Source organism: Theobroma cacao, chromosome 2 (assembly GCF_053813885.1).
Source record: "Theobroma cacao isolate CCN51 chromosome 2, ASM5381388v1, whole genome shotgun sequence".
In the NCBI taxonomy this organism is placed as follows: Eukaryota; Viridiplantae; Streptophyta; class Magnoliopsida; order Malvales; family Malvaceae; genus Theobroma; species Theobroma cacao.
Genome location: NC_142640.1, coordinates 46,447,596 through 46,472,808, shown reverse-complemented (window position 1 = coordinate 46,472,808; position 25,213 = coordinate 46,447,596). Strand labels below are relative to the sequence as shown.

Here is a 25,213-nt window from a genome sequence, read left to right as displayed (position 1 = left end):
CAGGGATGGAGGAGATGGGTATTGCACCAGATAAGTTACAACAAGATGCCCATGCTGCTACTTCATGGACCACATAGGTTTCATTGAAATCCCCTTACATTTCGAATGGGGACTAGACTGTAATTTTTTCCCCAAACCTTACGGAACAAAATATAGGTTTCCTTAAGAATTAACCCTTTCAAATAGTTTATATGCCCTTGGCTTTCTATGCCAGACCAAATGTGCTTAATTACATTCTTTTGTACAAAAGGAAAGCCCCACAAAACCGAACAAATTTGAACCTGTTTAAAGTCGCTTGAAGTTCTAACTGCTGGGTGTATCTCCTTGGGGACAAACTACTTATTTACATGACTGGATGATATTTGCAGATTAGGGGGGAAAGATCCAAAATTCAACATCAAACAGTATAATTAAAGAAGATCACTATGACTTTGGGTCTTCGGATACAGCATACCAACTCCATCATATCCCTAACCTCTTTATACCACATTCTGAGCAAAACTTGGATGTTTCCCTCAGATATGGCGCCCCACATTCATCACAGAATTTTGCTGGGCTCGTAGGCTGAAATGTAATCATTACACAGGAGGTCAGTATTGACTTTTACATTAGCAAAAGCATAAACATTCCTTTATGCTTTCACAGTGAAAAATAAAATCATGTAAATTACTAAACACAATCAACACAATGCAATCATGGAGCCCAAAATATTCATCAATAAAAGATCAGAAAAGGTCTATAGAGTTCAATGATTATCAAAAGCCTTATCGAAGCACATTCATTGCCATAGCAAAAACAAGCAAAAGCTACCCTACAAAGCAATTTCCAATTAAAGACATAACAATGGGCCAATCTCCTGGTAGACATGAATGTTCTGGGGAAAAAACACCGTAGCAACACTTTCAACCCAGACATGAATCCTGCCTGAAGACTTCTTTCTGCTAGCAGGCTAGACTAACAATGGGAAAAGAGGCATTTATAAAAGGGGCTGAGTTCCCTCCATTACATTTTCTCCAATACATGCATCACCACCATTCACAAGTATGGGACGATTCTGGACCCCACATAGTCGAATAGTGATTAAGGGAGTATTGAAGGAATGGAGAGGAGCCAAACCCCTTAAACATATGGACTATCTATAGAAAAATTGATAACTTACAAGTAGACATAGCAGATAAATCATTCACTTGGCATATGGAAACTTTTGAAGAATAAAGCCTCATAAATTTACAAGTACTAGCACAAAGAAGCTAGTATTTCCATGCCAGAAAGGCTGAAATCAAAGTCCCTACAAAAATCAACCTAGGGAGTACGTATAAGTTCTATAATGGTTAGAAGAAGTACAACAGGCATCCTAATTCAGTTCAAAACAGAAAATTTCCTTTAAAGAATAGATGGTGACATTTAAAACATGTATTAATAACAGTTTCCAGACGTGATCCCGGCATCAACTTCCTTCAATAAATAACTCTAGATTATACACAACTTTATGAGCTAGAACTAAATTATTTACCACTCTCAAGATTAATATTTGTAAGGTAAAAATTTAGTATGGCTATGGCATCATCAATTTCCACAATATAAATTAGAATTTTAATATATAACTTCCATCATTTGGGTTTTCAGAAGAAATTTCAGCACAATAGCAATAACACTATTATTGCTATTTAGAAGCTTTCAGTGTCCTATTTTATGTTCTCTGTCCTCTGATTCCTCATGAAAATCAACTGCAATCCTGAGCCCCCAAAATTTCTTGGCCAGATAAAGTAGGTTTTGCTGATGTTTGGAGCATCACATCTTTGTTTAACAGCCATGAGAACAATGGGAGCAGATCTCCTACAATTAACCAATCACAATCATGAATTATGTAGGGTCCACCAAAATGTTATATGGAGCCCGCACATATAAGTGGTGGACCCATACATAATTCTTTGTTGTGATTGGAAAATTGCAGGATTGTAGTAAAAAGAATTGTGGGTGAAATGCTCCTAAGAACACTGATGTTATCATTAACCACATCACCTCTTGGGCCAATCTCTCATAAGTCATACTAATGGCAATTCCATCTATTAATGTGGCAGGCTCACATTAAGAATTTTGAGAGTATTAAACCAAAATCACGTATACGGTATTTCTCATTGTTATTATACAAGTTTAAATAGATATGCAAATTGCCATGAAGTATAATGTCAGCAACATGACCTTTCCTCCCTTCTCCCTAAAGTCATCACCTATTGTGTGTGCTAGAGCAGCAAGATGGAAACAATTTACAATAAGAAATTGGAACAACAGGATAGCCACTGAAAAATAAGTAAATTCATGCCTCACCATAACATGCAAACGTGCTCCAACATGCCCCCCTGCTAGGGGTTGTAAGCAAGCTATGTGTTGAGACATGGTTGATGATGGGTGCGCATGACTAATTTCAGGTAAGTGTGACGGCGGACCACATTGATGATTCTGGGGAAAATGAGCTGTATGCTGATTTTGGTGAACTGGTTGATGATGGTTCTGATGAATAGGATGAAACTGGGGCTGATGCGACAGTGGTGGTATATGATGCTTGGAAGGAGTCTGCTGCTGATTCTCCAATAATAGCAACAGATTTGCAAAATCAGATATCAAATTGAACTTGCTGCAAATACTCTTCAATTAATAATGAAACCAATTGTTGTCAAAAGCTTTAAAAAGCTCTCCATTGCAACAGCTCAATCACTGGGAGCAGGCAAAACTAAGATTTCTATTAAAACACACACGCACGCACGCACACACATTCTTTTCATGCTAAAGTTTATGCAGTTATATGGAAACTCTAGCACAAACAACTCTAACAGCAAAGAGCATATACTCATTTCACAGGAAGCTCTTACTTCATTGACGGTGTGAAACCCTTGAGGGGTAGACATTGGAGAAGAACTATCAGTGCCAGAGAATGTCTGCCAAATATACAACGATTACAACATTATATCTCTGCATTCAACTTTAGTTGCTAAGGTTTGCAGTAAAGATAGCTTTAGTGCTTCATTATATATCATATACAATCTTCTGACATCATGGGGCAAACAAAGAGATATTTAACTTACAGTGAGAGATGGAGAGAGGGAAAGATAAAAAAAAAAAAAAAAAACCCAAAGCTATATGTAATCCTCAAACAGATAATGCACCATTAAGGTATGTGTTAAATGGTTTCACGTCCATGTACATACTTTATAAAAATGGATCTACAATCATAAATGCTACTGAGTTCTAATGCAAATTGGAAATTAGATTTCCAGAAAACATCCAACTAGACCACATTGTCCAAAGATGACACATATTATTCTTGGAAAAGAGGGTACAGATCTTACAGGCAAAGCAGAGATGTTGGATACTGTGTTTGATGGAACACGCCTGTACTTATGCCTTGGAGAATAAAACTTATAGTCTTGAGCAGAGATAGCAACCTCATTCCGACCTGTCAGTCGTTTAAACCTTCAGCAATAGAAACCTAGTCAGAGAGAGGAACGCATATTGAAAAAATGTCTCTCAAACTCAAAGTCCAAATGTTGTCACTTGTCGGTAGTTAAGAATGGTATAAAACAAACTATAATGCATGGGAAAGAAATCAGTATTTCTCCAAATAGGAAAAACTAACTTATCTCTGAGGAGATAAAGACTAAGGAGAAAATAAAGCAACACACAATGGTATGAGAGCCAAAAAGTCAACAGCTTCCCTCATACAATCAAGTTATAACAATACCAACATGGCAAAACTGCAGCAAAGCAAAAGTTATAGCCTCTAATGGCAAGGAAAAGCAAACACGGTGCATGAAACAGCTCCATACATAAAGATAATTCAGTATCCAGGTGATAAAAATAATGATTCTGCAGCAAAGCTAAAAGGTAAAATCCTTGATAGAAAAGGAAGGGCAAAAAGTGGTGCATGAAAATGAAACCCAATATAAAGATACTTAGTACATAGCCAGGTGCCAACAGAACAAGAAAACAACATGATTACTTTCCTCATGCAATGGAGAATATAATAGCCAGGTGCCAACAGAACAAGAAAACAACATGATTACTTTCCTCATGCAATGGAGAATATAACAACAACAAAGCAGAACTGCAGCAAAGCTAAGATAAAAAGCCTATGATAGGAAAGGAGGGGGAAATTTTGGTGCAATAAAAAGAGCCAACAGTACAGGCAAACAACATGATTACATCCCTCATGCAATTGAGAAAATAACAATAACATAGCAGAACTGCAGCAAAGCACAAAATAAAAGCCTATCATGGGAAACGAAGGGGCAAAAAATGGTGCATTAGAAAGAAACTATAGATAAAGATAACATGGTAGCCAAGGAATAAGCAAACAAGGTGAGACATAACACCTAGAAGATCAAGATATTCAACCAAAAGCTACCAGGTTTGGTTCGACATAAATAGTTTCTTAGCCTAATGCCAGAGTAGTGCAGAACAGAGTGGCTCTCATTCGTATTAAGATAAATTGCTCCATACACCCAAGTGACTCATGTCATAAGAAATCCAGCAAAACTTTTGAATTTTGATTACAAGGAAAGCAATCTTGAGTTCTTGACAAGACTAATGAGAGATTGAGAAACAGTAGCACACATGGCACTGATAAACTAGTCAGGAAAAAAAAAGAGCCATGCCGCTAAAAAATGAGAAAGAACATCACTAGCAAAGAAAATCAAATTCCAAAGGAAGAACTTACCACTCAGCATCTTCAATAGGCACATTGTTTGGTCTCTCAACAATATCCAAACCATTGACTACCACGAAGCGAACTCGCTTCTCTTCTTGTATAACTAATTCTGGAAACCTTGTCCTTGTTTCCAGAGAAGTTGCGAGTTCCCTTCTTTTATATATACAAGAACCTATAATCAATTAAAGGGGCCAAATTACATTTTCAAGAAAATGTAATAAGACATTATCCTCATAGTGTTAAGCAAAATAGAATACTACCTTTTTTAGGAAATTTTTTAGCCAACCTTCTGTACAAACCACCAGCAGCTTCAAGGGCTACCCCAATGGTCTTATCGCGAATTCCATTCAAGGAAGCAATCCTCATGTTTACATCATTAACTAAAGTTTCATAGAGATTGGCAACATACATTAAGGGCAAAGCAAACCTAGGATCCCCCTCGTATTGTATATCTCTTGTCTTTCTCTTATTGAGTTTGTCTTGTCCTGACTGAGTATTATAGTCAGCAGATGACTCATTATCAACCACCTCAATCACATGGTCATTAATAAAATGATCCACTATGATTTGCAGAAATCTGGCTCTTGCTGATTCCATAGGCGAAACATCTGAGGTTTAAAAATACTGAATTTTAGAATAAAAAAGAAGAGTCAACTCCCATTCACAGAATTTCCTAATCAATTTCAAAGGCCCTGTTTGCCTTTTACTTTTACTACTTGCTTTTTGCTCAAACTGCAAAAACTAAATTTGGATTAAAAATAAAAAACCAATAATACTTTTTAAAGAATTAATATTCTAAAAACGTAATTTCAAAAAAAAAAAAATAAATAAAACGCATTATTTTACATTTATTACAACAATTATGTTAGAATTGGTTTTGCATTTTAGTCATTTGCTTTTATGTATAGCAACTTGTGAGGAAGCAATAAACAAATAACTGAAAATTGCAACAAAATCAACAATTAAACGAAGCCCGTACCTTGTCGGAAAATTATAAAAAGCCTAAACAGTTAAACTAATCTTTTTTCATTCTTTCTTTACCTTCAATTGTCAAAATATTGAAAGCTCCTCTGGAAGAGTCGCTATTGTCTAAGCTAGATCGATCTTCTTCCTCCGCTCCAACGCCGTGAATTGGTAAAGAATTTCTATAAGATTCATGCATACACTCCTGGAACAAACAAATATTCAAAAAGTTCAAAAAACAGAAACCAAAAAGAAAAGAAGTAGAAATGATAGTGTACAGACAACAGCAGCGGAATCGTGGTGGTCGTGATCATGGTGATCCAAGGCGTCAGCAGCATCAACGGCGTCGATGTCAGAAGGGCGAGAATCAACGGTGTTGAGATCATGAAGAGAAGTAGCTATGAAGGAATTGTTGTAGTGTTGAACTGGAATCCTACTCCCCATCCTTTAATTCAGCAATTTCTTCTTCCGCTGTTTTGGGCTGCGAATGAGAAAGAGAAAGAGAGAGAGTGTCAGAGGGGAAGCCATAGTATGGAAGCTTCGGGGTTTTTTCTGGTTGGAGTGTGCGGGAGGGGAGGGGAGGGAAGGCCAACATTTTGGTTTAACGGCTATTTAACAAAACAAAACTGAAGAGGAAAACCAAGCCTGAAACCATACCTGAAACCCAAACCTCGCTCCCTTTATCCACACCTCCTTCCAAACCACTAGGGTTTGACTATTTTCCCCTTTATAACCACTTTGGGCATTTGGCTCTCGGTGCCGTCGTTTTGCTCTCTAGGATAAGGCCTTTTTTAGGCCAAAGCTATGAATAGCCCCTTTTCTCCTTAACAAAACATAAAAGTACGTTTCGGTTGGTTTGGGTTGTTAAAAAAAAAAAAAATTCTTTTTCTTTGTTTTCCAAAGACAAATTCCCATAATGGTAAATCTTATTTAATTAACTAGAGAATTTCCCATATTGAACCAACCAAAATATTCTGATATAAAAAAAAAAAACGTAAAATGTGGATTTTTACTTTATTTTGAAGCACATTCACACTTATCTGGAACTAAATACAACTTAAAAAGTAATTTGACATAACTATGTAAAGAATAAAAATCCAAAAGAATTTCCAAACAATGATATAAATCATCTTGGTGATTTCATTTCTTTTCATTTCATATGCTGTCCTCAATGGCTCAAAGCAGAAGGCCCCTGAAATCATCCTGGTGGTATCAACTACTGAGCAGGCAGCTTTCTCCATGGGTGTCTCCATTGTGCACATATTGCCGGAGCTTTGAACCAAAGTGATTATAATGAAGGAATATTGTTCATTCATTCCTACAATAAATACATCAGTTTAATTATTTACTTAAAAAACACAGAGAGTTGGCATGAATGCATCTTATAGTTATTAATCTTTCACAATTTATGCAAGTCCAAAGTCAAGACATGCTCATTTGAGATTATAACTGTATGCTACAAACTTGAATGGAGATTCAAGAAAACTAATCAACAACATGCCTGTAAGGCTGACATTAACATGTCATTAGCATTGAAGAATTTTGTTGACATTCACCCAAATACATGATTCATCGATAAACATGGAATTGACAGTTTGTGCCTCTTGACATTACCTGATAAAGAGAACAGCATCATCTGCTCTAAGTCTCTCTATCTGCGGTGACAAACAGACTACAAGACTGTATGCTCTCTCAGAATCAACCTTCAGTTTCACCTAAATAAATGTCGACAAGAACTTAATAAAATGAAACCAATGGTAGCTAGCATGATACAGATCAGCTGAAAAGCAACTCTTATTGCTAATGGAGAAAAACATGTCTTAACTGATGAAAGAGGCCTTGACGTTCTAAAACAACAAACTCTCCTCAAATTATTTACATCTCAACATAAGATAAAAGAAAAATTCAGAAAAGTTTCTTCCTGTGACATATATGAAATAATGTAAAATCAGACTGGGCGCTCTACCAGGAGCGTGCACATTGTAAACAAGGTTTGTTGAGTGTCATATATATAAAAGTGCGGATGTTGAAAAATTTTTTGACCGATGAAAATAGTTATATTTGTTCATTATATTTCCAAATTACCAGTTGCAATATTTTTTATTATAAATATTAATAAAGTTGATCTAATTTGTAAATAGGATTTTAATTGCATCAAAGGATTTTCATTGAAAAATGTTTTTCTTAATTCTAACACTATTGAATAATTTATATATTAATATTACAAAATTTCAATGCTATACAATTAAAACATTAAATTTTTATATATAATTTGCTTTTAATTATAATTATCTTTTATTTATAGACAATAAACTTTACACTTCAGAAACATTTGTATTTTACATATAATTGTTTATTTAAATAGAGAGAAAGATATAGGTATTCACGTGCAATGCAAAGGACAATATATACTAGTTATTAATAAAAACCGAGAAGTATTGACAAAACATTTAAAAGAACATTGTGTACCCTCTCATTCAAGAGGGCAAGATAAGGTTTTTGTCAGAGTAAAGATGCCAATCACCTGAAGAAGAATAATCGTCAATGGAATGCAGAACTCATCTGATTTACTTGTCAGCCTTCAGGCTTGACATCTATTAAGACAAAAAGAAACACTATTAACATCACCCTTCAAGCTTGGAACCCAATAAGCATTAGAAAACTCCATTAACATTCATCACTTTGTTGGTTTTTTTTTTTTTTTCTCATTTAGGCTGGGGAATGGGGTTGGTTTGGTCATGTTCTAAGATTATATATAGAATAACATAAGGGAACGTAATTTAGAGACAGTAAGAAAGGATTTTGGGACAATCTCATCAAGAATGTTTTATGATAATCAGCTAAGTGAACACAGACAAAGTCTCTTATGGTGCCAAGAAATCAATAGTTAGTATTCAGATCTCGTGAGTGCACAAATAGTTAATCAACAGAAACAGTCTACAGATGCATGCTCATGAAGGAAAAAAAAAAAAGAAAATGCCAGTAACTTGATGGCAGTTATTGACATTAGGAGCAGGAGAGACATGAGTATGCAGCTCAAAAATCCAAATCACATGGAGAGGATCAGGAATTAGGAGGAGAGACAAATACAGTCAGACATAATGACAATACTTTTAACTCACTCATCTAAATTGTCAAGCAGCCACAATTTGTTGCTGTTTTCAAATCTTTTCAGGAAACGTTTATTTGCTTTTACATATTAGAACCATGATCTCAACCTTTTAAACCTTCCAAGTAAGGAAGAATCCTGTCACTATCAATATTTCATGATAATATAAGAAATAAAAGCAAATATAGGAGATTATGGGAAACAAATATAGTTTGGTCATCTTTCTTTCTAGACAGTCTTAATACTGTAATTTCATCTAATAAAAACTATGCAGTGATAAGATCCACATTTCCCACTGTTTCTACTTATAGAAGAATAAATCGAAGAAACCAAAAAGTTCAGTTGTCACTATCACTCACCAGTATAGAAGACTTGATCTGGCAAGCATGATGCACCAAAAGTTCAATTTACTCCAAAATGAGACCTGTTCTGGTGGCAGATTTTGCATCACTAAAATAATGACCTTTCGAAGCATCCTTCATCAACGAACCTGCTCATATGTGTTTGCATCCTCGCTACTAGGTATACCTCAGGCTCTTATCTTTTATTATGGTAGATCTCTGCCCTCTGATTCAGATTTTCCACACAGCTCGAATAAATTGTGGATGACTAAACAATTAGACCTTATGGCTGTACACTTGGAACTGCATAATGGATGGGGCTAGTAATTAAACCCCTCTTAGCCATTTCATTTTGCAATTCAATGGCTTCATCAACATGTCCTAGCTCATAGTACTTCCTTAATACACCAATGCAAAGAATCTCATCAGGAAGGATATGCTTCCGAATCATCTCATCCAGAAATTTTCTTGCCTGTTGTAACTGACCACATTGGCAAAAACCCCAAACAAGGGAAGTGTAAGCCGGCAAATCAAGCTCAATGCCCATTTCAATCATTTCATTCTGCAAATTCAAAGCTTCTTGAAAATTTCCATGCTTTAAATTCCCATCTATCAAAGCAGTGTAAGCAGTTTTATCTGGAACCAAATTTTTGCTTAGCATTTCATCAAACATATTCTTGGCTGCTTGAATGAAATTATTCTTACAAAGGCCATCAATTAATACTGTATAAGCTGCAACATTAGGTTGCAAATTGAACTCTGACATTCTATTGAAATAATTAATTGCCTCTAGGACCAATCCTGTTTTGCACAAACCATCAACCAATACACAAAAAGTCACAACTGTAACTTCAATGCCCAGGTCCGACATTTCTTCTAGCAGATTCAATGCCTCGGCGGTTTTACCTGCCTTAAAATAAGAATCCATGACTGTAGTGTATATGACAGGGTTTGAACTCAGTCTGGATTCCTTCATTTCACTCATGACAACTTTAGTTTCTTCGATCTTATCCTGATTGCATAGGCCCCAAATGATAGTTCCATACAGCAACAGATCAGGTTTAATGCTTTTTTCCTTCATTTCTTTCAAAAGATTCAAGGCATGCTCCATCTTTTTAACTTTCATATAGCCATGAGCAAGGGCAGTATAAATGTGCACATTAGGTTTTAAAGCAGCTTTCAGCATTGCCCTGAAAATTTCCTCTGCTTCCTTTGTTCGCCCTGCTTCACAAAGACCATCAATTATAGTTGTATATGTAACAATGTTCAAGTCAACATTTTCCTGCAACATCTCATTAGCCAGCTTCAATGCTTCGGTTAGACTGCCAGCTTTACAAGTTGCATCAATTAAAGAAGTATATGTGAACACATTAGGTAAAAGACCAACCCGCCTCATATCAACTAAAAATTTAATCCCTTGTTGCATCATCCCTTCCTTGCAAAAAGCATCAATTAATGTGCTATAAGTTACAACATTTGGTTTCAACCCCTTATTCCTCATTTCACGAAAAAACTCAAAAGCCTGAGGCATCCTCTGAAATTTGCAAAAACAGTTTATTAAGGCATTGTATGTAATTATATCAGGCGCACACTCTACACTCTTCATCTCTTCAAATAAGAAAATCACTTCATCCAATAATCCAACCTTTCCATATCCATCAATAAGGGAGTTATATGTGACAATATCCGGAGTTAAGCCAATCTGTTTCATTTGTCCAAATAACATTCTTGCAGTATCCAATTCCCCTTCTTTACACATATAATCTATCAGTATATTGTATGTGAATACTGATGGAGCAACCCCAACCCCAATCATTTCCGCAAAAAACCTCCTAGATTGATCCCTCCTCCCTGTCTTAGAAAGCCTATGCAAAAGAGCATTACAAGAACGAACTTTAGGCAAAACCCTGTACCTCTTCATTTTTGAAAAACATTGGCTAGCCTCCTCAAGCATTCCCAAATCAACCAAAACACTAAACAAAGCATCAAACACCCCAAATCCATATCGACAAACATTCCTTGTAGACCACAAAACATCAAAAAAATCACAACCCGGCAAGACTACCCTCTGTCTCAACAAAATGAATTCCTTAAGGATAGCACTAGCATCAGAATACATTCTACCATAAAACAAAATGTGAACCAATATACAATAAGATTCACTTGTATGGCCAAACCCTTTATGGGTTTTCGCCCATTTGAAGAATTTCAATGCCAATTTAGGCTCCTGCTTTAAACCAACCAAAATCTTAGAAACCCAAATGGGTGCCAAGCTTGAATCAAACAAAGTTACAATCTTTGGGTCATTCCACTGGTCTTGTTGAATGATTTTACAGATGGATTCCCTATTAAAATCATCTAGAAAAATATGGGTATTACTATTACATTTTGTCCCAAATGGGAACTTCATCATGTAGAAAAAACTAGTCAATAAAATAAAAGGGCAAACAATAATAGAGTTATTTGAAGGTGGGAAAAAGTTGAGGGGTCGAGAGTTTTGAAAGAGAGGAAAAGGGTGGCTTACTCTGACACAGACAGGGATTCTGCGGTTGATGTGGAAGAGGCTGCGAAGAGATACAAGCATTTTGGTGAAGAAACTTAGAGCTGCTGAGATTAGCTTCATCTTCGAAGCTGAGATTGCATTTTTGAACAAATTTGTACAAAGTTGAGGTCGGACGTGCGGTTTTCTAGGTTTTGTCTAATGCTTAGGGTTTAACACTGTACAGAAGGGGTAGGTCAATGGATGATTGACTGTAGGCTGTTGCTGATGAGATTTCGGGCCTCAGTGTCTCGGCCCGCTCCAACCCAAAGAAAGAGTGAGAGTAGGTTTTCCTTTTTCTTTTGTAATACTGGAGGTAAACCCATACGTTGTATACAATCGGCCCAGCTTATACTCATCAAACATATCACAGCTTCCCTCCTCTGGGGTCCATGTGGCAAAATTTGAGAGTCGTGTTAGAAATTTTATTCAAGCTTCACAATCCCTCTTGAAACCTTCATGTGACTAAATATGAAAACTCCGTTGGAGATTTTTTTATATATAGTATAGATATTAAGTTATTAGTAAATTTACTTGAATAATTAATTATGCAGCCACTTTAATGATATGCTTAATTAAAGATATGTGTTACTTGATGATATAACAGATTAAGTTAAAAAGTATAATCTAATCTTGTATGATTTTATACACATATGCATGTGTTAGTTTGGTTTGACTTCAAGAAGGATAATTAAATCCAACCATGAAATTGCTTTTGAGAGGTTAGTAATTCCACCATCAGGATCACATACTGTTGTCCCTTAGACATGATGTTTTGATATATGTGTACATGCATAATCCTACGAAGAGAGCATGAAAATTGAAGGGCCTAACCTAAAAGATTGAAGAAGCCTTTATGCCAATCAAATTCAAAAGCCATGGGAATCTCACCATTTGCCGATTGCTAAGTGGGATGAGATGGCTTTGGCATATAAAGTGCAAAGTAGTTATTCCACTCGTCTTTCTCTCTATGAAAAGGATCTTTTTTTTCTTTGCTGGTTCAAGATTCTAACATAAAAGGATAACTGGACTAACGAATCTGGGCCACATTAAAGGTTGCATCAGGTACCAGGCAAGCAAATTCAGGTACTAACTGGTCACTTGCACCATTCAGCTTGACACTGCCACAAGTTCTTCAACATACTGAAACAATTCGAACATTGTATATGAAACTTATGGAAATGTTATAGCAGAGAATAAAATAGAAAAAACGGAGATGAATAAAAATTTTCTTATTATCTTTCTACTTTTCAAGTCATGCACTTAATAATTAACTTCAACTGGAGGGCACAACAAAAGGCCTCAAGCATAAGAAGAATCCCCATTCAATCAGTTTTTTTAAATACAATGAGAAAGTTTTACTTGATACAAGAACAAAACTTAATGTCCCTACTTCTACAATGAAATTGCTCTTTGCTTGATCAGAAAGAAGCAACCTAAATGAGCTTCAAAGGTCCTCCACAAAACCACAATAATCATAAGGGAAAAGCTGAGAGGAGTCTATCTGACCATCTCCATCTACTCACAACTCATGAAAACATGACGCCAAGCTTCTTTTCAAAGTCATCACCATCCTCACCATCTTCCTCCTCTATGTATTCCTCTTCAGGGTCCACGTTTTCACCCTCCTCGTAGTTATAGTCCCCTTCATCACCCTGCTCATAATAATAATCTCCATCCCTCTGGTCGTCTGCCTCGAGCTCATGATCTTCCATCCTCTCATCCCCAATCATCCCATCCTCAGCCTCATGCTTACTTGCATTGCGTAGTTGAGAAGATTCACCATGCACAATTTCCATTTTTCCACTCTCTGCAATTGTGGACTTGGATTCTTCCTTTTTGTTGGCCTCTTCCAGTGTTGGTGATACTACTGTGTTAGTGGAGCTACCAATCAAGCTTTCCTTGCTTTGTTTCTGGTTAATGTCTTCTTTATTTACAGGTGCTATACCACTCCCAGAAGCTGCAGCTCCAGATTGTCTTTTTCTCTTCAGAATCTCACTCAAAGGCATTGGCCCTTCAAATGAAAGATCACCTTCAGTTTGTTGATATTCCTCTATGTTCTTTCGCTTTCCAAGAGATTGCTGTTCCTTATTCTCAGTATTCTTCCCAACTTTCAGCTCTGCAAGACTTTTTGGACCAGCAAAATTAGCATTGCTCTCATCCATTATATCTCTTCTAGTCCTTGGACCCCTAAAATTTCGACCTTCTTTATTGTTGTATTCCCCTTCCACCCTTCCTTTTATTCTGTCATGGAGCCTGCCCTGGTGGGAAGAGGTTTGTGGCTTTCCTGGTGAGAGTTGGCCCCAATTTCGTCCCCGTTCTATCTCTCTTTCAGAATGCAAATCGGTCCCATTGACAAGAGATCTCCCTGGAAGCTTTATTCTACCCCGAAGACGACTACTAAGGGAACTCTCATGGCCAGGTAGATGGTGAGAGTCTCTAAGAGAACCCCGGTAATTTCGCTCCTCTTCATGGTTTTCGAAGGCATGATCATGACTGACAACAGACCTCAGGCCATTAAACCTCCTATGCTTAGATAAATGATATCTTAGATCCGACTCCTCAACGGGATCAGGACTATCAACTACTGAGTAACCCCTTCTTTCCAGAGTAGATGGGCCTAGAGATATCCTCTCAGATGAAGCCCTCTGTTGGTCCCAACCATAATGCCCTTGCACATGGTCAAATGAATCATAGCCTCGTGCATCACGAAACATTTCTCGGTCAACATCAGCCATGGCATCATAATTAGCAGAGCGACCGATGTCATATTCATTCACATTCCGTCCCTCATGTCCTCTCGTACCTCCATATTGATCTTCGCCATGGTAGAAATCAGAATCTCTAAGCTCATCATCCACAAGAACATCAAAACCAGGAGAAGACTCCCTCAAAAATTCGTCAGTGTCCTTACCAGCATGAAAACTCTGTTCAACTGATGCATGGGCCTGATGCAAGCGACTGGAACGACCCACAGAGCCACCATTAACAACTTGAGTAATATTTGCTCCTTTGTGTCGAGGAAGTTCCTCATCTGAGCCTGCTGGACATGGCACGCTTCTCTCAATTCCAGCACCAGTCCTACCAGAAACAGCTTCAACTTTCGGAGCAGGTTTACCTTCAAGAGATACTCCAACTGTCTTTGAGACATTACTTGGGGGAAACTTCTGCAACTGAGATGTTTCAAGGGCACCAAAAGCCTTCTTCAAAGAATGAGGCTCAGTAGCAGGAGTAGCCGCTGCTGGCTGTGGGGCTTTATTATTTGTAGTTGGACCATGCAAAAAAGCACATCTATCACCTTTTAAGCAAAGCCCCTTTTGGAAGAAAATACATGGCACTGCTTGTTTACTGGAATTGGAAGAAGCACCCTGGTTGTAAAGCGTATGAGCAGCAGCTGTTGGTGTTGCTGCCATCTGTGATGAAGAAATGGAAGAACCAGCTGAAGCTGCTACTTGCGTTCCCAACAAGCCATCAAGGGGCTGAAAGACAATCAGAATAACACAAGTAAATTAGGACAACATATGTTACCAAGAGCATGTACAAAAATTCTTAGCAAGTATTTTAATTTGATTGTCCACAATTTGTCAAACTTCACTTTCAAAACTTGCAATGGGCTTGAAATAAAACTCCCTATAAGAAATTGCAAGACTAGCATAGCACATGTATTATATTGTTGGTGCAAGAGAAGAGAAGAGAAGAAACTTACAGGGTGCCGAAATCCACATTTTGGGTTCAAGCAATTACCATTCAACCAGAAATAACAATCCCTTGGATTAACCCGGGCATATTCGCTATGACGATACTCACATTCACTTCCCTATAGACATGGAAAAAAGAAAAGAAATTTTAGTTACAAAATCCAACGACCAGTAATGAACAAAAAGCGCATTGCAGTAAACACGATATGCCCACTGCATCTTTGAATGCATGAACAAATCATAACACGACTCCATGCCGTTAGAAACAAATTGGTTCTTGTAAACAACACGATGCAAAAAAGTTTCATAAATAATAGTTAACAAGGATACTTCTTCCTTTCTGTATTAACCATCAACTGTTGTATACAGCAACTTCACAAAACCAATTTCTAATAAAGGAATTCAAAAACAACGGAAACAAACAAGAAATAGTATTTAAAAGTGAAACTACAATAGGAAGACAAAAGCTGCAGTCACTGAAATGAAGGTAACAGATATAATGCAACTAAACATAATCTCAAACATGGCACCATAGATTGCAAAGCAATGGAAACACCGAATTCTACTGATACTATTTTTTTACCCTTAAAATGAATCTTTTGAAAGGAACATCAGTGTTGCCTAGTGTATATATTGATATCCTTTTAAGTTCTTTTCCCGTCTTTTACACCAATACCTTAAAGTTGTAACAGGGTCAGATCATACACAACCTGCTACAACATCAATGTCTCAAGACTAACAATAGTTCTGCACATAAATACACATTTAACAGCAAACCTTTCTGAGCAAAAGCAATAGTTTTTTTTCTATATCTAAATGGAACATCAAGAGAAAGATTGACTAGGGTTTTACCACTAAAAAACTAAAGATAAAACTAGCAAGATCTAGCCATTGAACTGCTCCAAAAAAGAAATCACTCTTCCAATTAATATTAACCTTTTTCATTCAAATAACTAAACAACTAAACAAAGAGCCATTCAAAAGAGGAAAGCGAAAGGTTAAATCTGAAACCCTAATTAAAGTATCAAAGCAAGATCCCCGGAGGAACAAGATCTTGTTGAAACTCTAAAACCCTAAGAAGAAAAAAAAAAGGAACCTTTTTGCAGGTCAAAGGAGACGCAAGAAAGTAAACGCAATCGGTGTTCCTCTTCAAAGCCTCTTCCTCCGCCGATGTTTTTGTAGCCCCCGCCACCGCCACCGCCGCCGCCGCCGCCTGTTTCTGTTGTTGCTGTTGCTGTTGCTGCTGCTGCTGCAGTTGTTGTTGTTGTTGTTGTTGCGTAGCCGCTACCATGACGGGTTCTTTAATAATATTATCAAAATCCCAAAAAAAAAATCCTTCTTTATCAGATCGAAACTTTTAAAGACAGAAAGAGAAAGAGAAAGATTTAAGATTAGTATGTAGGGCGAGGAGGGGGAGAAGCAGGAGCCGCCAGGGCAGAGATTTGGGCTGAGGCTGGGGTTGAAGGAAGGAAAATTAAAAAAAAAGGCCAAGCTAAAATGAAAAAGAGAAGAGAAAACAAATAAGTAGGAGAGGAGAGAAATAAAGGGAAGAGAGAGAAAGGAGGTATTAGATGTAAGATGAGTGGTGATGTGTTATTTATGTGTTAAATTGTACAATAATATATATATATATATATATATATATATATATATGTTTTTGAGTTATGTGTTCTTTTTTTGTGTTCTGTCTGCCCGACCCGACCACGCTCCAACTCCTTCTGTTCTACACGTGCTTCTTTCTAACTGGTCTCATCGCTTTTACTTCACACACATCTTACTTTCCTTTTTTTTTCTTTTTTTTTTTAATTTTAAATTTGATTTAAATCTCAAATTAGGAATTATAGGAGAAATGTTTTACCAATTATACAATAATTATTATTATTAATTTTTTATTTAAATGAATTTAATATTTTACCAATTACCAAATTTTTTGAAATGTTTGGAATTTAAAACTTTAAATTTTTTGTTAAGATTTTAGTATTTTCTATAGTCTTATGATTTTTTAAGATATAATGATGATAATTAAATTCGTTTAATTTAAAAAAATCACGAGAAACAAATCTATTAACACGTGTAATACATGATTTTTTATTTGATGAGTAAATTATAAATATTCACAAATAAGTAAAAATCTAAGAAAAATAAATAAAGATCTATAAACTTCATATTAATTTAAAAATTTTTCCTTTTTATTCTACCTTATATTTATCTTTTTTGTTTCACCAAATTAAAGATCCAAAAGTGTTTTACTTGGGATCTGTTTGGTAATCGTAAAATAGCTTAAGAAAAAAAATTTTATGTAAAATATTTTATAAGAGAATTTAATATTTTTTATTATTTGAATGAACTATAAAAAATATTTTTTATTATTTGGATGATCTCGTGAAAAATATTTTTCACCATCACTTAAATTATAAAAATTTTATAATCTTCAACTTTTCTTATAAATTTGAAGGTGAGTTTGCTGTAAAAAATAGCTTCTAGAGTGTAAAGCTACTTAGTTTACTCTATAGATTTCACAAACTTCAAATTCTAGTTTAAAGCCACAAAACCCTTGTTTGTTAAAACTATGCATCAGTTTAAAGATAATAATAGAATCCTACTACTTATTGCATTATTTTTCACCTGGTATTATTTTATATCACAGTAAAATAAAAAATGGTACAATTAGAACTAATGCCTTAACCTCAATTTCCTTAGTTCAACTAAAGGAAAACTACCCAAGATGATTGGCCACCAGAGGAGAAGAAGTAACCCTCAAAGATCACTAATTCTTTATTATCTAACTATTGGGCTAACAACATTGACAATCAAAAGTCCTGAATAATATCAACACCACATTTTTTTTATTAGAAAAAGAGCAAAGATCCAAGGACAAAAACCTAGGTCCTAGAACTCTTGGCCTTTGAGTTGCAATCCATCTACATCATCAGTCATAGATCACATGAACCAACAACCAAGCCAAATGGGTTAATATCCAAATTATATGGAAAATCGAAGCTAGAAGGTCAAAGGGAAACAAAGATAGCAAGTGGCGGTGCAACACAAACTGGGGTAAGAAGAAGACAAGGACCTAAGAGATCTTTGAAGAATATGAAAAATAGAAGATCTTATGAAAAATACTCAAGAGAAAGTGTGAAGAAATGAGAGATTTATTTCCAATTTTGAGGGAGAATGGGGGCAGTGCATACATGGCTATTGAGAGAAGAAAAAGGCCGTCGGATGAAGCTAACCATGTCGTCTATGGAGGAAACCGAAGGTCGAGGAAGGGATGGCAAAGAAGGGATTGGAAGTCTTGGTGCAGGAGGCTTTGTTTTTTCAACCAGAGGAAATTGTCTTACACTGCTTGAGAGCGTAAGATAATTTACGAGGTAAATAGGCCTTTTTCTCGTTGACCGGTAAAACTTTTTACCAAATGAAAATATTTTTAAGTTAACAAACACGACCGAGTTTTGAAAATATTTTCAGCCAAAACAAACGGACATTTAGTTTGAAAAAAACTAATTACTTAGGTTTTTTTTTTAATAATTGAGAGAGGGAGATTCAAATTTTACTCTTTAAGTAAGGAGATTATGTACCAACCAACGAGATAAATACTCGAGCACAATTACTTGAATTCTATTTGGTTTATTTATAATTTTATTATTTGTTTTTGGTTATTTTGATAAAAATGAATAAGAAGGAAAAAATAAAAAACAAAAATATCAACTAAATAAAATCTTAAAAAAGGCAGTCCATAATTAATAGTAATATTTTTTTCTTAAATTATTATTAATTATATATTCCTTGAATTGAAAATAGTTAAAAAAAATTACTGAAGTCAAAGATATTTTATCCGAGCAAACTTTCATTATTTGTAAACAAAACTGTATTTTCTTATCGAAGTCCAAAAGTTCATAACCCATTTAAATTATTTTTAATTTTTCTATTGTATTTTTTTGTCTTGTTTCTGCTCTTTACTCCCTATACTCTCTGTCGGCCCCTTCTTCCCTTTTTCAATTCCTTAATATCCTCTCAAAACAAAATAAGATATATTAAAATGTGAAAAAATGACCTTAAAATTATTTTTGAAAAATCCAAACTGCTTTATTAAAATTCTAAACATCTTCAACTGTGTTCTTTTGTTGGACACATGTCAATCACCCGTGAAATGTCTATCACTTCATATAGTTATAAATTAATTTTTTAAAACAAAAATTGAACAACTGCAGAAGACTTTAGGTTTAGATTTACAGTTTTTATGTATCAATAAAAATAAACAACTATTTTTCTTTTTAATCGCCCTTAACTTGATTGATTCATATCTATTTAACAGAAACTAGTGAGTTAAAAGTACAAATCTGTGATAAATTGACATCAGAATTTACTAAATCTTTATTAATGTGTAACATTCCATGAAAAGTAGTAAACTCAAAATAGAAAGTGAATCTCTATTCCTTTTGAGTAAAAAATGTCATGAATCTCACGTAAATAAAAAATACAAAATTTATCTCATATATATTTATTTAAATAACAAAAAGAAAATTACTTCTTTTTACATAATTCAATATTGACAGGCTTTGGTAAAACAAAACAAAAAGTGTAAAAAAGGATTTATCGAAGTACATGTTTAGTTGAGAAAATGATTAAGTCGTTCCCCTCTATTCACATTTGTTCCTTCATTTAGTTGTTAAATGTTCCAAGCAATAACCATTTCCTTACAATCTCTATTCTTCAAAATCACGATTTAGCTTATCCCAACCTCCCATGGTATTTGTTATTTCATTCTTTATGGAATAGTATCTAAAATTAATAAGACAAAAATGTTTTTTATAAGTACGAAAAATTAACCCTAGTCTAATAAAAAACTACACATTTGGTTTTGTAAAATAGAATGGAATAGAATAAAATAGTCATTCTATATTAATAGAATAAAGTAAAAATTAATTAAAAATGTTATTATTTAGTTTGGTTGAAGAAATGAAATAAGGTAAGAATGGCTACTATGATTTATTACAATGTCTAGTAAAAATAATTTTAAAAAAACAAAAAAAAGTGATAAAAAAAATATTTTTTATTATAATATTTATTTAAATTTATTTAAAATATTAAGAATAGATCATTTAAATATTAATATTTTATTTATAATTTAATTATTAATATTTTAAAATTTAATATTTTATTCATATATAAATATTATTATGATTAAAATATTAATAATTTTAATTAATTTTTAATTTAAAATTAGTAATTTTTAATAATTTATAATAAAAAACTTTTTATTTTAAATTATCTTCTTTTTTTTTTCTTTCTTTTCCTTTGACCTACCACTAGAGATATGGTCGACATAACGATGCATCAATTTAGCACTCTTTGTGGTTAAATCTAGCCACTAAGTTATTAAATCAACATTTCCCACAATTAGGTTTGGTAATGGAGTGCCAAATTTCGACCATAAGGATCTAGTTGAGTATCACAGCCCAAATCTCGAGCCATGACCGGCACATGGGCTCAATGGGCATAGCCCACTAGGCCCAAGCAAGCTTTTTTATGGGATCATATTCCTCATTCCATCCATCATCTTTAAAACCATGTGTTGTAATTCTCAACGATGAATGTTTCAGTAATATTTATAGCAATCGAATATTCATATTTATATTATCTCAAACTACTGTCATTCATTATCGTCTCATAAAGGCATCATCATCAATCCAACATATACATACTTCATTTATAACATGACTCCTAGTAGTTTACATTACATATACGTGTACACAGACAAAAGACTCTCAACCGTCAGTGAAGTGACTTTAAGTGAAGGTACCGCTACTGAGATGCTATAGTACCTACCAAAAATACGAGAATACGTGAAAACTCAATTTAGGTCCCAACTGCCTCCGAATCTGAAAACATGAAGTTTAAAAACATGAGTATAAACCCAATGAGTGAACATAAGAAAGGAACAACCATATGATATGGAAAGTTTTAAAATCACGATGCATTTTTGCTAAAACCATGCAATTTAACTTAATTTCTTGTTGAAACCCCTTATTTCAAAACTTTGATTAGTCGTCTCTTAGTGTTGAAAAACCCAAGATCAACCATGAAGATAAATGAGTGAAAATCATAGCAGGATATAAACAAGGTAAACATGACCAAAAGATTCCCGTTGCAGCGAAGATGCATTCTTGCTGTAGCGAAATTCAGAGCACAGGTTTCTAAGCCAAACCCGAGAGTTTCTCATTGCAGCGAGATTCATTCTCACTACAGTGAAAACCACTGTGAGCAACTCACTGCAGCGAGAATGAATTCTCGCTGCAGCGAACTCCAAGGTTGTTGCAAGCCCCCAGCACTCGAGAATTTCTCGCCGCAACGAGAATGCAATTTCACTGCAACAAGAAACAAAGCAATTAAGTCAAAAGAATTCTTGTTGCAACGAAAAACCATTTTTGCTGCAATGAACATCAATTCGGAAACACTTAGTAATTTTTCAAGGTTCAACATATAGGATGCAACATATATTACAAACCACACATTATACTCATAAACTTTCTATTGCATATGTATATATAAATATATATAACACGAATACCACCACCGCCTCACCAGCTCATGTGCAACCCTCACATAGTGCACATAGTTGGAGTCATCGTGTGCACTCCCACATAGCGCACATAGCTGAAGTCATCGTGTGCACCCCCACATCGCGCACACTATATATTATCATGTGCATTCCCTACTCGCACATTTCTATATCATCGTGTGCACTCCCTACTCGCACACTTCAATATCATCATGTGCACTCCCTACTTGCACACTTCAATATCATTATCCACACTTCCGCACCTCGTCATCACCGGCATATGCATCCCCCACATCGCGCACACGTACGATTATATTTATTACACAATATTAACTATTAACACACAACATATATATTTACATCAACATCATATAAGGCGCAAGGATTCATCATATTGCACACTCACAACTTAAAACGTTTTAATAAAGGCTTGTTCCCATGCATAATTTTGAAGGAATATCCAAATAAAAATCATTCACACGCTTCGTCCAAATACCAATACATTTCTCAAAATATTTTCAATACAAGTTCACTTACTTTACGATAGCGGGATATTACATCGCTATTTGTTCGGAGGCGTATCTAGCTATTCCTACTTGCCGATCGTTCGTTATTTCCCTCGACACACCACCACAGTACGCTACCTTTACTGTTGCACTTCCTAGCAACAATCCCAATTCACTATCTTTAGCGTACATCATTTATACTTCCCTTTTTCATTCAATCACGAATCCTTATACAACTTAACTTATCTTGACACAATTTTTACCAAAGTTGCTTTTATCCCTTACTTGCGTAATTCTTTAAATTATGATTATCGAAAACTTGTTTATGACTCTAACACATGTATTAATCTTTTCTAAAGATATTTATCAAATTCAACCATCCTTTCCACAACAATCACAATTTCTCACAATATGCCACTTAAAAAACACACAATAATACCCATTTTCTCAAGATTCCTCAACTACACTTAAAATATCATTTGTCTTTACTTTATGGTTGCTTGACTCGTACTTGCACTCTAATATTCCTTTCAAAACATTAATCATCAAGCTGCCAAAATGATTCACACATTATTTCTCCAAAGATTTAACCAACCATGAGCTTAAAACACAAAAATCCTTACCTTAGCTTGCTAGAATTACAAAACCAAGCTTTTCTTCCTTTCTTTCTTTTTCTTTCTTCTTCTCTTAAGGTTTAGATGTGCTAGAAATTGGGGTTAGAAGCTGCAGGTTTAGTGCCCAAGAAGTTTGGAGAAGAAAAAAGTAAGAAAAGAAGGGAAATGGAAAGAAACGAGAGAAATCACATGAAAAAAATTTGATTTTCATGAACTTGAAATGAAAATGGCATTGGAAGCTTCAAGAAGAAGAAGAAAATATCTTGCTGGAGGAGATAAGGACGGTCATGGCTGATAAAGATGAGAGTCAAAGCTTCTTGAGACCAAACTTTATGTAAAATTACCGTTTTACTCTCTAAGTTTCTTCCCTTTTTAATTTAGTCATCCCAACACTCTTTTAACTCCAATTTCTTTCTATTATCTTCTTTCACACATGAACAAACGAAATATAAAACTTGAACTCCAACGCGGCGTCTTCATAATATTTAAAATATAATTTTTTCTTGTGTTAGTTTTATTTAATAACACGTGGGCCCCACTAGCTTCATTTTTCTCTGAAATTTTCTTGTTCTTCCTCTCCCCCATTTAGATTAACCGTATACTCCTTCATGAAAAATTTCAACAATGAATAAAATATTAATATTTTAATATTATTTTATTTCAAAATTTTTCACTTGTCTCCTTGATATCCAAAATACCTTATTATGCCCCAATTCACTTCCAAATCACTTTTTATCTCTCAAATTCTTCCCTGATAAAAATATTATTATTTTTTTATTATTTTCTCGCATGTGAAATATTTTATCTTAAAATACTCTTTTCACATTTCCTCACCTTTAAACATTATAATTAACCTCATTTGGCATCCGATAAACTTCATTAGCCACCATGTCAAAGTATGAGGTATTACATTGAGATGTGCAAATCTAACGCTTCCCATAACTAGATTTGACCGTAGACATCAAATTTGGTGTTTTCTCCATTAGATCTAGACAAAGAGATCCAAATCTAACCCTAAAGTTGTCACCATTGCTACCGCTTCGGTGATGAGTGGAAGATTAGAAAGATTGAGAAAGGTAAAAACTGGAACAGAGGGAGAAGAGGAAGAGAGAAAAAAAATGTTTTTATATAGGTAGAGTTATAATTTTTCACACTTATAAAGCGTATTTTAATCTATCAATTTTAAAAGTTATTTCATCAAAAATGAAATAGCAAATACCATGATATCACATTTGGTATAAGGAAATAGCAAATCCACTCTTATTCCTTTCTCATTTTTATTATTTTGTCCGGTTGGTTTTTAAGGTGGGGGAATAACCAATCCAAATAATGGCTATTCTTCAAAAATCTTGGTTTAGCCATTCCCCACCTCCCCATGTCAATGGCTATTCCATGACTATGGAATAAAGTCAAAAATTTATTAAACCAAAATGTCCCTATTTATTGAAAATAATTACAAACTACAAATAGAAAATTAAAAAATAAAAATATATTAATAATTTAATAATAAATTATTAATGTTTAAATTTTTGATGAAAATAGAAATTAAAAGATTAAAAAAAGAAAGTACAAATAAAGACAATAAAAAGAAATTGAAATAAAAAATCATATTAATAATTTAAAAAATAGATTATTAATATTGTAAAATGTTAATAAAAATAAAATTAAAAGATTAAAAAAGAAAATATATAATTAAATTATAATAATGAATAATTGTCTAGTTTACTAAATTATAATAAAGGTTAATTTTGTCATTTTATTATATATTCCTCAACTTTTCCAAAACTATTCTTACCAACTAAACATCACAATAAGTTAAAATAACAATTCTTACTCCATTTTATTCTATAAACCAAACAACTTAATAACCATTATATTCTATTCTTTCCTTATTCTATTCTCACAAAATAATTATTCTATTTTATTCTATTCCATGCCGTAAGAGGTTGAGATTAATTAAATCATGATTTTGAAAAATAAAGATTGCAAGGATATGAGGACTCCCTGCAACATTTGACAACCAAATGAAAGAACAAATGTTACTTGAGAATAGAGGCCATTTCCCCAACCAAACATTCGAAACATTCTTTTTTTTTTCTCTTTTCCTCCTTTTCAGCTTTGCCTTTCTCCTCTCTCTAATCTTCCACTCACTCTCGGAAAAGGGCAAAAGCGACAA

General features: G+C 34.5%; 3 protein-coding genes across 7 annotated transcripts; all 3 read right to left on the bottom strand.

Moving 5' to 3' along the window:
- Window positions 1-35: 35 nt before the first annotated feature.
- LOC18609912 (PPR containing protein) lies at window positions 36-6,436 on the bottom strand. Of its 4 annotated transcripts, XM_018115508.2 has the most exons (9): window positions 6,326-6,436; window positions 5,951-6,149; window positions 5,747-5,873; window positions 4,966-5,313; window positions 4,715-4,877; window positions 3,348-3,471; window positions 2,871-2,936; window positions 2,329-2,586; window positions 36-564 (listed from the first exon to the last, which is right to left on the bottom strand). In XM_018115508.2, the coding sequence occupies exons 2-9, from the start codon at window positions 6,110-6,112 to the stop codon at window positions 463-465; spliced, it is 1,350 nt and encodes a 449-aa protein (XP_017970997.2). In that variant the 5' UTR covers window positions 6,113-6,149; window positions 6,326-6,436; the 3' UTR covers window positions 36-462. The 4 variants fall into 4 exon arrangements, with proteins under 4 accessions (XP_017970997.2, XP_017970998.2, XP_017971000.2 ...); XM_018115509.2 differs by lacking the exon at window positions 6,326-6,436 and having other exon boundaries at window positions 5,951-6,297; XM_018115511.2 differs by lacking the exon at window positions 6,326-6,436 and having other exon boundaries at window positions 2,329-2,577; window positions 5,951-6,297.
- A 112-nt stretch (window positions 6,437-6,548) lies between these two features.
- Window positions 6,549-11,821, bottom strand: EMB2794 (Tetratricopeptide repeat (TPR)-like superfamily protein). Of its 2 annotated transcripts, XM_088804060.1 has the most exons (5): window positions 11,643-11,762; window positions 9,137-11,476; window positions 8,193-8,262; window positions 7,283-7,383; window positions 6,549-6,986 (listed from the first exon to the last, which is right to left on the bottom strand). In XM_088804060.1, exon 2 carries the CDS (start codon window positions 11,235-11,237, stop codon window positions 9,402-9,404), a length of 1,836 nt encoding a protein of 611 aa, XP_088660186.1. In that variant the 5' UTR covers window positions 11,238-11,476; window positions 11,643-11,762; the 3' UTR covers window positions 6,549-6,986; window positions 7,283-7,383; window positions 8,193-8,262; window positions 9,137-9,401. The 2 variants fall into 2 exon arrangements, with proteins under 2 accessions (XP_088660186.1, XP_007045328.3); XM_007045266.3 differs by having other exon boundaries at window positions 9,137-11,821.
- A 1,053-nt stretch (window positions 11,822-12,874) lies between these two features.
- Window positions 12,875-16,868, bottom strand: LOC18609910 (CCCH-type zinc finger family protein). Its single transcript, XM_007045265.3, has 3 exons — window positions 16,452-16,868; window positions 15,364-15,474; window positions 12,875-15,136 (listed from the first exon to the last, which is right to left on the bottom strand). The coding sequence occupies exons 1-3, from the start codon at window positions 16,644-16,646 to the stop codon at window positions 13,187-13,189; spliced, it is 2,256 nt and encodes a 751-aa protein (XP_007045327.3). The 5' UTR covers window positions 16,647-16,868; the 3' UTR covers window positions 12,875-13,186.
- Window positions 16,869-25,213: the final 8,345 nt, after the last annotated feature.